This window comes from Pezoporus wallicus, unplaced genomic scaffold (genome assembly GCF_028554395.1).
Source record: "Pezoporus wallicus isolate ANWC-B61680 ecotype Strahan unplaced genomic scaffold, APGP_CSIRO_Pwel_v1 contig_4191, whole genome shotgun sequence".
NCBI classification, from domain to species: domain Eukaryota; kingdom Metazoa; phylum Chordata; class Aves; order Psittaciformes; family Psittacidae; genus Pezoporus; species Pezoporus wallicus.
In genome coordinates, this window is record NW_026641383.1 from 4,195,047 (window position 1) to 4,210,679 (window position 15,633).

Here is a 15,633-nt window from a genome sequence, read left to right on the forward strand (position 1 = left end):
GTACCTTAACTTGTACTCAATTTGTTATTAGTTTTTATTCTCCTCAGGGAAAGATGAGAATTGAAGCGATAGAGAGAAAAATCCTTTTCCCTCACTGTCAAGGAAAATCAATCTGGGCTTTTTCTTTTTTCTTTAATTAGCTGAATAAATACAGCAGATATATAACATTTCAAGCATCTGAATACCAAATATATCAAGCAGCATTTAAAAAATCTACTAAAATCCCTCTCAAGAAAAGATGAGGTTTGACACTTTCTGGTTTCTCTGTATTTGTTTTTGCCAAGAGGCAAACAATGGGAATTTAAGTAGGCAAACTTCATACAGAAAGTGCAACTACCCGGCAGTTTCCATAGGTCTTAAAGAAATCAAGCTCTCTTTAACAGAGTTTGGCCTTGCCATCTTCTGACACCAGCAGAAAGAACAACCACAAAAAGCAGGAGAGCTGGGATCAGCAGAGATGGCTTTCAGGTGCCTACCTTCCCCCGGCCATCAGCTCCTTGTGCTGGAGAACACGCATGGTCAGAACAACGCAGGAGATGGACAAGATCACCTATGCACCACTAACAAAAGAACAGGACACTCATGAAGGCAGCAGCTGTCTGCTTTGAAAGAACTCCCCACTCTGATGGAAAACATAAGACAATGACATTGGAAACATCAACTGCACCTACCAAATCCAATGCTACTTGTGTGAGTCAGTAAGCTATGAATAAAGGGAATAAAGAGATGTTCAATGAAAAAACATCTAGGGAATACGTTTTCTAGCTTGCCCTATGATAACCATAAACTCTGGGGTCTGTGAGTAGAAAGTCTGTTTTCTGATGAAAACCCCCTGAAGACTGTGGAGCAGCCAGGCCCCACTCATCCTCAACCTTGGTCTCGCTGGGTATGATAAGGTACCTGTGTTATCTCGGAGCGAGCGCTGCCCTGGGTGGAGCAGGAAAACCAGGCAGCTCTTATCCACTCCCTGATTTCAGACAGCACTAAGCACTAATACCTCGAGAAAACCCTCCAACCTCTGCCAGCGCTGCCGCTGCTGCCTGCAGGGCCTCAAGCGAGGAGCTATGGCCAGGCCGCTGCTGTCAAATGGACGACACCAGGAAGAGTGACACCACTCATGGCCACTTATTTAACAGAGTGATAAAAATTAACACCTATTTATAATTAGGGTGGAAGCGTTTCCGCGACTCGGAACCATTCCTGCTCCTCAGGCCAAACACCAAGGGGAAGTCATCAACCTGCGTTAACATCCCAGCACTGACCGCACAAAAACGGTCACTGTGGGGTTTGACTTGCAACACTAAGGGGACGAAGGGGCACCACCTCCGCCCGCACAGCCGTCAGGGGCACCGCTGATATTCTTCCTACCAAAAAAAACAGGTGAAAACCCTAAAAACCACCCTAAAAACGCGTGTGCCGTGTGTACCCCTCACCCGCTCTCCACAGGACCGAACCGCAGCCTCCCCTCCCCCGCGCTGCCGCGCTATGGCGCCGCCTGCTGCTCCCCCTAGCGTCCGCGCCCGCCGCGTGCCGTGCCGCTCCCCGCCCCGCCCCTCCCGCCGGCCACGCCCCCCTCCCGGTGACGTATGGCCACGCCCCCCACGGCTTCGCCGCTGCCGCCGCGACTTGAGGGCGCGCGCCGAGCTCCGCGGCTGCCCCGCGCTCCGCGTACAGCTCCGCACCGCACCGCACCGCTCCCCGCTCCGGGACCCGGCCATGAGTGGAATTACGGCGGTGCCCGCCGCGCTGTAGCCGGGATCGCTTCTTTCCGCGCCCCGCAGGTAAGTGCGGGATAAGCGCTTTCTCCGCGGGAGTTGCGCGGGCTGGGGGATGAAGGGAGTGCGGCGATAGAACATGAGGAGGAGGAGGAGGATGCGGCGGGAAGTTTGGGAGCCCACCTTTGCTTCTTCTTTCCCCCCATCTCCCCAAGTCCCGGGGTGCGGGCATTGGCGCTGCGACGGGGAGCGCCCCGCTGTCTGCGCGGCAGGGCGCGGAACGCGGCGGACATCCCCGCGGGCACGGCGGCGGCTGCAGCCGGCCTTTGCCATCCCCATCACCCGCCGCATACTTGGGGCGCTCCCGAAACTGACAGTGCCGTACCGGCGTCGCACCAGCACCGGGAGAAAGAGCGTAAAACCGGGTTCCGCGGGAGCGCAGGGACCCGCGCAGAAGCAGCGTTGGGCCGGCTCCCTGCGCCCCTCCTGCGGTGGGACCCCAGCCCCTTGATGGAGCGGGGCGGGGGAATTTTGCTGCTCATACCCCGCGTTTCTACCCTGGTTTGCCCCCGCCGCACAAACATATTTAGGGAGGGCGGGCGCGTCTGTATCATGTACCCTCCCCCCCCCCAACCCCGCGGTGTCTCCGCGGGCGCGCATATTCTGCGGGCGAGAAGCTGGGGAACAAAATGGTTGCACGTACGTTGAGGAGGAATGCAACAGGCCCCAATTCCCTTCAAACCGCCCCCCTTGCTGGAGGAAGAAGAGCTGGCTGATAATCCCCCCGGCATCCGAAAGGCCCTCGCCTAGTTTTAATCAACTTTGGTGGTGGCTTCAGTTTATTAAGTGATTGTCTGTCCTCCTATAAGCACAGCAAACAGCGTTCAGAAACGGCTTGCAAATAAACATTTCATCCACTTGTTCCTTTGCACACTTCATCTCTACCTTCTTCTCGCCCCAAAACCCGTTTCACGGCTGCCAGATGTGCCAGAGCCTTTTGTTTCACCCATTTCCTCCAACAGCAGTAGGAGCTGCAACTTAGTTGTGTAGGCAAAGCCCGAGCATCCCTGCAGATCCCAGCCTGGCATCTGCCATAGCATAAGGCACTAAGCACAGCTCTGATTTTTGGGGTTGGTTTGGAGGGTTTGGGTGCCTCTTTAGTTTCCAAGATCCACCCCTCTCCCTTGGTAGATTAAAGCTCAGCTCTTCGCCCAGCCAGCTGCCTTTCTGGCTCAGTCCTTCTGTTTGAGGTAGCCTAAGTTCTCCTCTCCCTGACCGCAGAGGGGTTTGGGTGCAGCCCTGGTGCAGCAGCCAGCCCAAGTTGTGAGGAGTGCTGCAAATGCCACGACGGGTGCATGTAATTAATTAATGCGTGGAGTGCTGTTAGCCATGGGTTACTAATTTGGACTGAAGGCAAGTCTTTTCCCTTCTTCAAGGGATCAATTCTGGCCGGTTAAAGAGTGCAGCAGAGTATTTTGTACACCATATCCCCACTGAAAAAGGCAGGATTACTTCACTATTAAATCGTATTCCTGCAAAAGAGCATGTCAGCTGGATGCATTTTCTTATTGCCACTTGGAAATGCAAACCGTGAATCTTCTGTTTTCTCTGTAAACCCTCTGTGCAGAGAAAAAGTGTGGAAAGAAGAGGCTGAAAATGTTCAGATTTTAAAAAAATTAAATCATTATCCTGACCCCAATTTCCTTGCCTAAAATATACTGCCCAAAAAGACAGAAGCATCAATTATGCTCACCATCTACTGCCTGGGGATACGGCGTCTTAATGAACATTTCTTTGAATTAGAGTGAAAAATGCATTTGTCAATTCAAGTGTGCAAAGACAAGAATGATTTGCTATAAAACAGAAAGATCAGTGTGTGTTTTCCTTGTCAATAGATGCCACACGTTAGGTCATACTGAAGAGGTTTCAGTGCCCTTCCCTCTCCCCCCCCCTCCCGCCACCCCCCTAAAAACAACCCTCAAGTTTCCTTTCATTTATTCCAAACCCATCCAATACAGCCCTGGTTTAAGATCGGTTTTCAAGTATTTCATAAACAAAAGGTATACCTGGGTCTAGAGAAAGCCAATTATCTTTAAATATACTGAGGTTATTCTAATCCTCCTATTCATGCTGCTATCAAGCTTCTCTATTTTTCCATCAACATTTAATCACTTCTAAAAGCTGTATTTATTTTCTTCCTGCCTTCTGCGCTCTTACATACCAGAAACAGTGACAACCCCTGGCATAGATTTAAAATGCTAATTCTCTTTTTCCTGTATATTCATACAGTTTTCTTGTAACTGCAGAAGGACCAGATAAATACTGGAGTTAATACAATCAACTGGGAAATAAGAGTCTGTAAACTGCCTAAAAAGAGTTCTTTTTTAACTGATTTTAATTCCCTCCTTTGGAGGCTGCCTCTGTTTTTCTGAACAGGAGACTCTGTTGTAATTAAAGCCGAGAAAACTGGACAGCAGCAAAACCCATCTGACTTGTGGCTCTTTAAAGCAGTTTTCATAGCATGTACCACCCCCCAGTGGGCAAAAAAACTCTGTAGTAAACTCAGAGCAAGCTTTAATCTGCAGAAGTGAAGTGGATGCCTTTTACAAGAACAAAATAAAACAGCGTTTCTGGGTTGGTTCGGGGGTTATTTTTCCTTCTTTTTTATTCATTTCCCCTTTGTCACCAGTAGCTCAAAGTTGAAGGAGCTTGTGGAAGGTGGTGGTGACTAATCAAAGCAATTGCTGGAGTTTGCAAACTTTGCACTGCAATTATTTGAAGTGGCCCCGGTTGGTAGATGGCCATCTTTGTCTGCTTCTTGCAGGAAGCATGGATGCTAATGGCGAGTTATTTCTGAAGTGTTTTCCTTAATCACTTCAAAGCACAGGGATGCACAGAAGAATTAAATATGGGATTGCTTACGTTTACTTTTAATAAGTCACCAACTATCGCTCAGGGCAGGCATCTGGGGCAGTATTCAGTAAATATATCAGCACAAACTCTTCCATTTGTGAGCTGGAAGGATTCAAGCAATCTTTCAGCTTGACTTCTTTAAAGCTTATTTTTTGAGGAGCAGATTTAGTGCTCTGGAGATACACAAGCAACTGTTTTAAAATGGAAGGAAAGAAAACTACTGGGACTTTATCAAGTGTTTAAGTAATATTTTTACATGCCTCATTATTTTGTGCCACGAATTCCCTATCATGTATAATTCCACCAAAAACTTGTCGAGAGGTGGGGGGGGATAGATTTTTACCTTGAAACAATGGCAGCGTTTGTTCTCTATTCTTTCAAGCAGGGGCGAGTTACCTCAGCAGCAGCTCTCAAAAGAAAACCTAGAAGCCATAATTGGCTAAACTCAAAGAGCACTAAAACACAAACCAAAAAGCCATTGCAAAACACTCCCCCTCAAAGTGCTCTTTCAACGTGCAACCTCTGCAGAAGCAGAGTAGTCAAAACAAGAGAGTGAGTAGGAATCACGTAATAGTCTGGATCTTTTCAACCTCGCTTCTTCAAAACGAGGAGAGGTTTTTTGGAAGTAAACTTCAGAAGGGAACAACTCGTAGTTCATTTCCATCCTCTGCAGCAAATACTGGTTTGGCTGATCTTAGGCGTGGAGTCAGGCTTTTACTCAGAATCCCTTTCTAAGTCAGATTCACTTGCATTTGAAGGAAGATCACATAAAAATTTGCATTTTTTTTAAGGCACTTGAGTTGGAACTAATAAGACAAAAGCCGTATTTTATATTCAACTGCTGGGGGGGGGGAGCAAATTTTCTACAAGTAAAAGCTGCAACAACAGAGCAAAACCAAAAAGCCCAAACTTCACCAAAACACAGAGATAAAACCTGACTGAAAGGGCTCACTCTCACTTTTAAGGATCCACTTTACATTCTCTACCCCTTGGAAAGACAGCTAGAGGACCTTCTGCTCGCCCAGCACCAAACAAAAGACTGGGGCACCTTCCTGAAATATGATGATCGTGGAAATTGCAGCTCCTAGACAGGGTGCTTAGAAAGCATTTTGCTGTCACTATCAACTAACCCTGAGTAATACCCTTAAAGAAAACAAAGTATGGGCATTGTTTTAAGGGTAGATTAGCACTGTGGAACTTCTTTTTGTTTGCTTTCAATAAAACAAACCAACTTGGTGAAGCTATTTAAGAGGCAGCATGACCTCTGGAAGCTGAAATGGATGTATATGCAGTAGATTTGACAAGTATTTTTAAAAAGGAGCACATTTTGTGCTTCAGATCCATTTCAGAATCTAAACAAATAGAGAATTCTGGAATGTAACTACACTGATGAAGCAGAATTAGGCTTACCATGTACATATATTAACTTCAAATGATACTCTTGTCATTTATAATATGAAAATCCTAAGTTGCTTCCCTTCCCCCTGTTACTTTGATGGTTAGAAAGAAGCCCCTGAACTACCAGAGTTCCTGCCGACGAACACAGAGGTAGATTAGAAATTCAAATAAGCATTGTGTGACCTCGAGTCAGGAGGTCTTGATTTTATTCACATTTTATCACAGCTTGGGAAGAAAAGAGCTCTTTGGCACCATTTTTGAGGGTAAAACCCCCACCTTTTCAAATATACCCAAACTATTTCTTTTCGTCTCCTTGCTGCCTACAGGGACAGGGAGTACAGCTGGACTCATCCCTTAGAGTAAATATTCTTCGATACATTTTCCTTGTATAGTGCAAATTACTTTTACCATTTTAAAATAAGATGTCCCCCTGCTTAGCTGTGCTCCAGCGATAAGTACACACGCGAGGGCTCAAGCATTACCACTATCTGTAGTAATTCACTTGCTTTACAGTGTCCCAGAAAAAGTAATTGAAGCATGCAGTTCAGTGAAGTTCATGAAAACATTCAGCTCGGAATAAAGATAAGCAGAAAAGCTGCTGTTGGGTTGTTCCGACGTTACTTTTGTTACCAAAGAAAAGCCATTTTTTGCATTTTAAAAATGAATTTTAGCACATACTGTGTGAAAATCGGCTCCGTTCAAAAGTAATGGCTTCTTTCAAACCCATGTGGCCATGAAGCCTCCCAGTCTGATGTTGCAGAAACCTGGACACAGTGTCTGTACCAGTGGGGGTCACTTTTCTTTTCATCCTGCCGGATCAGCTATAATGACTTGATGTCAGGGAATATTTAGAGACAGCTCAAGAAGGGGAAAGTTGGAGCATGGCAGCAGGATTCCCTTCTTCTCTGTAGACAGATCACTGGAGCCTTTGATATGCAAAAACATTGTTTTCAGCTATGGCTTGAGATATAAAAGGGAAGTGCGAGATATCAAACAATCAAGACCTGAAGAAAACTATTCTAAGTTCAGAAAAAGGAGTGGGGGGTAGGGTCTTAATCCACATTTTTGAAACAGTGTCTCTTCTCCACAGAGACCTGCTTTTATTTTTCTCACTCTTGTTTTCATGTTTCAATTTGGAGAGAAGGGCCAAAAAAATTCCAAGAATTTAATGAGCTTTAGTGCTTTCATTTTAATCCTACACATTACTGCTGTTATAATAGCAGCAATAAATGAAGGGATGACTATCAACTGGAGCAAAGAGGAAACAGTTTATATGCTAGGAAAGTAAAATAAATGAACTGACTTTCTCATGTGTGTATGTATATCTAATATATGCATACTAGAACCTCTGGTTTGCTTAATACTAACTGGTTTTTTACAGCTCTAAGGAAATGTGGGGGGTTTCCTTAAGTAATTAAAAGTTATTATCACCTTCAAAGGCCTGTTTAAGAATTGTATATTCCTGTGTCACAGTAAATGTCCAGAAAATACCCTCTGTCACAGCTTCTCATTAGTTCCTAAGAGATTCCTTTTTTTCTACAGCTGTTAAGCACCTCTTTATTTCAGAGTTTCAGGAATAGAGCCTCGATTTCTATCCCCAAACACATCCGTAATACAGCACAAGAAAACTGGACACTGGAAGACTGTGGAGCTTTTTTTGTTCCATTTTATAACGATTGCATAATTTACCCACATTACATAAGTTACCAAAAAAACACGTATTCCCTTATAGTCTCAAATGTGGCCACTCAGATTGAGTTTTGGCCTTAAATAAAGCATATGATAAAATATTTATTTATGCCACCGTGGGGGGGTGTCTCATTTTGAGTTACTATTTTCATTATACTGATGAAAACAAGGTGCAGAAACAAAGCTCAGATGGGCATGAAAGCAGCATCAGGAGAGAAAAGGCTTTTTACCATTCCCTCACTAAAGAGTCTCACCTTCTACTAAAATGGAGTTTTTTTGGGGGGTTTGGTTGTTTCTCGAAAGCTTTTTTTAAGGTCAATATTTTCCTAAGAAAAAAAAAAAGCAGCGTAATTGTTATCTATGTCAATAATTTTGTATCATTTCATACTCCTTGTTGCTATAGGAATATTACAGATTATTTTTTGATGGATTGTTCCAAATTGCAAGGCAAGAGGTTTAAAACAGAGATTGTTTCTGTTGAGGCCTAATATTTTCTAAAGGACCAGAAGCTACTCTAGTTAAGCTGGTAGGAAGGCAGCTAAGTAAGCATTACTCAGCATGCTGTTTCTTCCTAGCATTTCAGTTCCGAGGCTTGTGCTTAGTTCTCTGGACAACATGCAGCCATGAAAGGGAGAAGGAAGTAAACGTTAAGGGTTTCTCTCATTTCAGATTTCACCACTTCTATTTCAGACATACTACCTACATGCTTTGAGGGGACAGAAACTTGGTATCTCACTGGATACTTGCTGCAATAGTGATATGAAGTAGCCCAAGTTAATAATACCATTCAAAAAATAACCAAATAATTAGAGTTCTTCAAGAAGTAGGAAGAGCCAAGACTGAAAACTGTTTTTTTCCTGAAATGAGGAAAACTGGATAAAATGCTAATCTAAGCACCAATTCCACTGTGCAAAGTGACAAATACAACAGATCGAGCCCATTTAATGGACAAAACCCACATATGTATTTCTGTTGTCAAAGAGCTGACACAGATGCCTGGCTAGTCCCCAGTTCAGAGTCAGCATCTTGCAGATGTCAAATACTAATACAGGATTTGAGAAAAACATTTCCCCTTTCATGCAGTAACTGCTGAATGGTAATTGGCTCCCTTTACATTTAAAACCAAGGAGAGGATCATCATTTATCCCAGTGTACCAAGAACACAAAGCAAGCAAACATTTTGGCCTCCTCGAAGGAGTTAGGACTGGTATTTGTAATCAGGTGGGAAACATCACTTACAAATACTTTGTTACTGCCTGTCAATTCAGGACGACTTTATTTTGTGCTGAAGGAAAGGAAGATGTAGCTCCAGCAGAACCGCAGTAAAATGAGACCAAACAGCAGCAGTGTTTTCTTAAAGAGCTCTGTATTTTGCTGAACTACAACTACTTTGGGCAAACAAGATGTATGCAAGCCATGGATGCGATAAGCACAGCATGATTTACATAGGGGGTGCAACACAACTCATATTAGTGTCCACCGGTTGTGATTAATTCCAGTTTCTTTTGTTTCTCCTTTTGCAGGCAATTAAGAGTTCAAGGAAAGCTTTAAAAGAGGAGTTTTCTTTGAAGGACATCATATTTTTGTGGGTTTTTTTTAAATGAAGAAAACCATCTGAATTGCCTGACATTTCTACAGTACTGTCACTTGCGTTCTCGCAGCGCAGGAGGAATTCTTTCCTGCATTACAAATTGGGAAGAAGTGTTAAAAAGTGAGTTCTCTGAGAGGCGTGGATGTATCAGGATGTAGCTACTGTGCAACGTTTATACTTGGATAATTCTGGACAGGAAAAAGCAGCTCCATTCCTGACCTCCTGAAGAGGCTACCATCCTTCAAGCCTCAGCATAATGAATAGTTTCCATCATGCGGCGCTGAAGTTACCACCTCTGACTACTACGCTGCACAGAAGAGTTTGTAAGAGTTACAAAGAAAGTAATTCCTGCTAAAGGCATTAAACCAAACAAAAGAGGCTCTTCATTCACAGACTTTACATGAGGACAGAAATAGAGGGAAGCTGAAGCTTTTCTACGCCCCAGCCTGGTGTGCTTATGTACCATGATAAATCTTGGTTGGAATGCTCATTGAGTGTCGTGCCAGGAGCCAGGAAACACACAGCACCGAGGAGGGCCATCTGAGTAAACACCACTGAGGAAAAACACAGCTCCATGGAGTAAAGCGTAAGAGTGACTCGTGAGAAAGACATTCCTTTACTGGATATCCTCAAGCACAAACTTTACTCATACCTTTAAAGACGGTAGGATCAATATTAATTTATTTTCCCTTTTTGTGCCTCAGAGAATAAAGTTCAATTAATATATGAACCCACAAGAGAAAAGGTCATGACACCATTTAATGCATAGGTCATCTTGCAGAAGTTCTCACAACCCTAATTACAATGGTAATTGAATTATGTTGTCTTAAAAGCTATAAAAATGCTAATGACCTGAGCTCTATGTACAAACACACTACCAATGCGAAGTACAATTTCAGTCTCAAGAGTTAATTTATATTATCCTACCATGCACAGTTTGAACTAATAAGATGGGAAAATGTGGTTAAACCTTCCAAATAGTCTCTTATTAGTGTACTGCTTAGTAAAAGACTTTTGAGAATGACTAATATTTAAACATGAAATTAAGCATGTAATGAAGTATTCTGTCCAGTCAACTAGAAAGCCATAGCTCTACCAGCTACGTCAGGTTGTTAGCTACCTACCAGTTGTAACATTCACCTTGCTAAACATTCCAGCTCAAAAAACACCTGAAGTAGGCTGCAGAATCCAAGAGATGCTCAACATGACATTGAGCACTTTGGAAAACCTTGGAAAAAAGTCATTAGCTGGCCCTTACTTTTTTGCATATTGTGCTTTGCTGTTAGGACTTTTCTGGACCTCCAGAACAGCTACCACTAAACTTGTGGGTTTGGTGAGGGGTTTATAGTTCATTGAAGGGTGCCTGGGCTAGTTAGCTGGCTAAGGAACTACTGCTTAACTTTCAGATACAGAATGATGTACTTGAACTCTGGTATGACTTCAGCTCTGTACTTACCTGGTATTTGTGAACAAGATTGTCTGCACATGAAGTGTGAAGGGATTTTTAGAAAGAGCCTTTATGCTTAAGCAAAACAATTCACAGATCAGACATACCTGATTATGTTCCTTTCAATTGCTATGCAGAATAACCTATTAACTTAATTGAATTAGTACAAGAAGTAGTACAATTATTGATGTAAGGAAAGTAAAATGTGTCTTAAGAGCTTGAATTCTGGTTTAATATGTGTGTTTCAGATGTCTTCTGTAATGTTTAATTTTCACTGCAGTTTCTTCGCTGATGATCTGGATAATTTTGTTTGTTTGGTTTTTTTAGATTGTTGAAGATCAGAACTGTATACAAATCTCATCATTCCTGACCATGATTAGTGTAACCTGGAGCATCTTCCTAGTTTGGACTAAAATAGGGCTGTTACTTGACATGGCACCGTGTTCTGTTAGTGCCAAACCATGCCCTTCAGTATGTCGCTGTGATATGGGTTTCATATATTGTAATGATCGCGATTTGACGTCTATTCCTACAGGAATCCCAGAGGATGCTACTACCCTCTTCCTTCAGAACAATCAAATAAATAATGCTGGGATTCCTTCAGAACTGAAGAACTTGCTTAGGGTGGAAAGAATATATTTATACCACAACAGCCTAGATGAATTCCCCACTAACCTCCCTAAGTACGTTAAGGAACTGCATTTGCAGGAGAACAATATAAGGACCATTACTTATGATTCACTTTCCCAAATCCCTTATCTGGAAGAACTGCATTTGGATGATAATTCTGTTTCCGCTGTTAGCATTGAGGATGGAGCTTTCCGGGACAACATCTATCTCAGACTTCTTTTTCTCTCTCGAAATCACCTTAGCACCATTCCCTGGGGCTTGCCTAAAACCATAGAAGAGCTACGCTTGGATGATAATCGTATTTCCACGATTTCAGAGCCGTCCCTTCAAGACCTTACAAATCTAAAACGCCTTGTTTTAGATGGGAATCTTCTAAATAATCATGGATTAGGAGACAAAGTCTTCATGAATCTAGTCAATCTTACAGAACTGTCACTGGTCCGCAATTCGCTCACAGCCGCCCCGGTGAATTTGCCAGGAACAAACCTAAGAAAGCTTTACCTTCAGGAAAACCACATCAACCGTGTGCCACCCAATGCTTTCTCTTACTTAAGGCAGTTGTATCGACTAGATATGTCCAACAACAATCTCAGCAATTTACCTCAGGGTGTCTTCGATGATCTGGACAACATAACTCAACTTTTCCTTCGCAACAACCCTTGGAACTGTGGGTGCAAAATGAAATGGGTACGCGACTGGTTACAGTCATTGCCTTTAAAAGTTAATGTGCGTGGACTGATGTGTCAGGCACCAGAGAAAGTCCGTGGAATGGCTATCAAAGACCTCAGTGTGGAACTATTTGATTGTAAGGACGATGGCATGATGAGCACCATCCAAATCACTACCGCAGTACCAAACACCTTATACCCCGCCCAGGGCCACTGGCCGGTTTCTGTGACCAAACAACCAGACATCAAGACTCCCAACTTAAACAAAAACTACAGAACCACAGCAAGCCCAGTGCGCAAAATCATTACAATATTCGTGAAATCCGTAAGCACGGAGACTATCCACATCTCCTGGAAAGTTGCACTACCAATGACTGCTTTAAGACTGAGCTGGCTCAAGATGGGTCACAGCCCTGCCTTTGGATCTATAACTGAAACGATCGTTACAGGTGACAGAAATGACTATTTGCTCACGGCTCTCGAACCTGAATCGCCGTACCGCGTGTGCATGGTTCCCATGGAAACCAGCAACATCTATCTCTCCGACGAAACTCCTGAATGCATCGAGACCGAGACGGCCCCTCTGAAGATGTACAACCCCACCACGACCCTCAACCGGGAGCAGGAGAAAGAACCTTACAAAAACTCCAGCTTGCCCTTGGCCGCCATCATCGGCGGGGCGGTGGCGCTGGTGGCCATCGCGCTGCTGGCCCTGGTCTGCTGGTACGTCCACAGAAACGGGTCCCTGTTCTCCCGGAACTGCGCCTACAGCAAGGGACGCCGGAGAAAGGATGACTACGCTGAAGCGGGAACCAAGAAGGACAACTCCATCCTAGAAATCAGGGAGACTTCTTTCCAGATGATACCAATAACCAATGACCAAGTGTCCAAGGAGGAGTTTGTAATACACACCATTTTCCCACCTAACGGCATGAATCTGTACAAGAACAGCCACAGTGAAAGCAGTAGTAACAGGAGCTACAGAGACAGTGGTATTCCAGATTCAGACCATTCACACTCATGATACTGAAGGACATGAAAGACTGGTTTGGGTTTGGTTGGGTTTTTTTTGGTTTTGTTTTTTAAAGAAAACAAGAAAAGACTGACATAACAGTTGCTGTTCTACTGCAAAACACTGGATTAAAAGACTGACAAAGCAATGTACTGTACATTTGCCATATAATTTATATTTAAGAACTTTTTATTAAAAGTTTCAAATTTCAGGCTACTGCTGCGATTAATGTAGTGGGGATACCTGACCACAATTCTATATTTTAGTATTTTTTAGTAATTTGTACTGTATTTTCCTTGCTAATATTGAAGTTACAGACCATTTAACTTTTGTGTTCTACTGAGTAAGATGACTTGTTGACTGTGAAAGTGAATTTTCTTGCCGTGTTGAGCAGTCAGAACATTCATCTGAGATCCTTGTAAGTGTAAGCACAGGCCATTTTTCACTTTGGTATCAATAAAACAATGTTGAACCTGGCAAATCAGGAACATCAAGAAGTGGTTGCAAAAACTCACAGAACTTTCAATGTTGGGTCTATTCAATCTGTAAACCACAACAATATTCAATAAACAAAAATGCGTGTAGTAATGGGCAATATCAGCTGTCTGGATATATCCATTCAACAATGGTGACATCCAATTTAAAAGAAAATAAGCAAATCGATGACATCCATGAGACTGAAGCTTTTGACATGTGTCAAAGAAAGAATTGATCCCTGGAAAAAAGCCCAATCAAATTCCTAACAAGGAATTCAGAAGTATGTACTAGGTTCTACAAACCAAGGGGGTAGACAGGGCTTATGGATAGGTTTCTGGTTATCAAAGCCAGTGGGCTGCTTATTACAGAGATAACAGTGATGGATGGTCACAGTCGTTTTGGAGGCAAGGGCAGGAGGACAGAGACAACACTTGGAAACTGCTTTGAACAGACAAAAGGCTGAAAGTGCAGTTTTGTAAGGAAAGAGGGGGACAAAACAGGCAATGTAACAAGGTCTCAAAAAGTTTAGTCACAAAGGTAAGCAGACAATTGGGGAATACAGTGAGCAAACAGTATACAGGTATGTGTTCAGTATACTGCCGTTACAGTCAGGAATACTGCCCATTACTGTCACAGTTTTCCAGAGATTTCCTGGATAAATCTGTAAGGGTAACATGTTTCTTTCTGCCTTCCTACTGAACGATGAGCTTTTCATGTTTAAACCCCAAGCCACTCTCTGTTGCCGTAATCATTTGTTTCTTCAACTAAAAACCAAAGTGCTTTGTACGCCCTTTGGCCAGTCTTGTGTGTGCCTTGATCCAACGCTACATGTATCAAGCTTTTAAAAACTTTAAAAAAAAAGGACAAAAAAATAAAATACCCATTTTTTCATATATAACTTCACTATGAAAAATACTGGTCTTATTGATGAATAAAGTTGGAAAAGCAGGTTGAAAGAACGCTGCATATCTGCAGCGCACTGGAAGGAAACCCACTCAAGCTACTGCTTTTCAGGTCATGGGCTTCACCTTTCACTTTGTTCAGCTTGACAGTATTACAATTGCAGGGTTTCTTTAGTATTGATTACTTGGGAAACAGGTTTTCACAACTTTTAAGTGTGTGAACAATGACAGGGAGGGAAGGCACGGAGTTACCGACCCTCTGAGATACGAGTTTTTCCTGACTGAAACATCAAATAGAGAAGTATTTTGGACAATATCTCAAATGAGAAGGAATGTTTACCAAATGCCATTCAATTTTGAGAATTTTAGCAGTGCTTGGCCTGTTTGTATCCTTAAAACTGGTAAAGGATGGACCATGACAAGAAAAAAGTGACAGAGTGATGGTTTCAGCAGCCTGCAAATGATTCTCCTGCCAGGGACCCATCCTACTGCACAGACCCAAAACCTCCAGTAATGCACAGCTCTTCTCATCGTAATTTTCCAGATGTGCCCAGGGAAGTTCCTCTCCAAACTCCCTGTGCCATGGTTACTGGTTTCTCAACCTCACCTTCAAGAATGCCTGCTGTGGTTCCTGAGCAACGGAGGAGCGGCACCGTGCTTCCCTGCTGACCTTACACAAATCATGTCTTCTCCTTCACACGGAGCACTGAGTAGATCCACGATCCCAAAAGTAACAAAGAGGCATGTTATTCTGAACAGCAGTGAGCTCAGCTCAGTGTTATGCACTAAATGTGACTTAATTTGCCTTATTTTCCCATCAGGTACAATTCTAGGCAAGGGGGAGAAAGCCAAGAGTAAGCACACGGAGCCTCATTATGTTCCTGTGCGAAAGGCTTCCCAAGTAGTAAGTGGAAAAGAAAACCAAACATGGATGGAGAAGACAGATCTGGTTTTCATCTAAGCTAGCACATAGGGACCCCTATAGAAGAGATAAATTTAACAGCTGGGTCACTGGCAATAGCTTACTGGTTCTTTGCCATCACCTCTCAAAATTAAATGGGTTTTCCTGCATTTTCAAGCAATTTACATGAAAACCTCTCTCCTAGTTGACTCTAAATTTGTGTTGTGAAAAGAGTAAGGTAACACTCAATGGGTGCTCTCCCATGTCTCTCCTGAAGCACCTCTGCCAGA

General features: G+C 43.3%; 2 protein-coding genes across 8 annotated transcripts in view; one reads left to right on the top strand and one right to left on the bottom strand.

Moving 5' to 3' along the window:
* MACROD2 (mono-ADP ribosylhydrolase 2) overlaps positions 1-15,633 on the bottom strand; it is an 885,719-nt gene that overhangs the window by 769,103 nt on the left and 100,983 nt on the right. The window lies entirely within an intron of this gene.
* On the top strand, positions 1,596-14,443 carry FLRT3 (fibronectin leucine rich transmembrane protein 3). Its single transcript, XM_057423313.1, has 3 exons — positions 1,596-1,781; positions 9,239-9,969; positions 11,081-14,443. The coding sequence occupies exon 3, from the start codon at positions 11,126-11,128 to the stop codon at positions 13,073-13,075; it is 1,950 nt and encodes a 649-aa protein (XP_057279296.1). The 5' UTR covers positions 1,596-1,781; positions 9,239-9,969; positions 11,081-11,125; the 3' UTR covers positions 13,076-14,443.

What these genes read in the sequence shown, in the direction of transcription:
- FLRT3 (XM_057423313.1), top strand. Translation starts at nt 11,126, where the DNA reads ATGATTAGTGTAACCTGGAGCATCTTCCTAGTTTGGACTAAAATAGGG.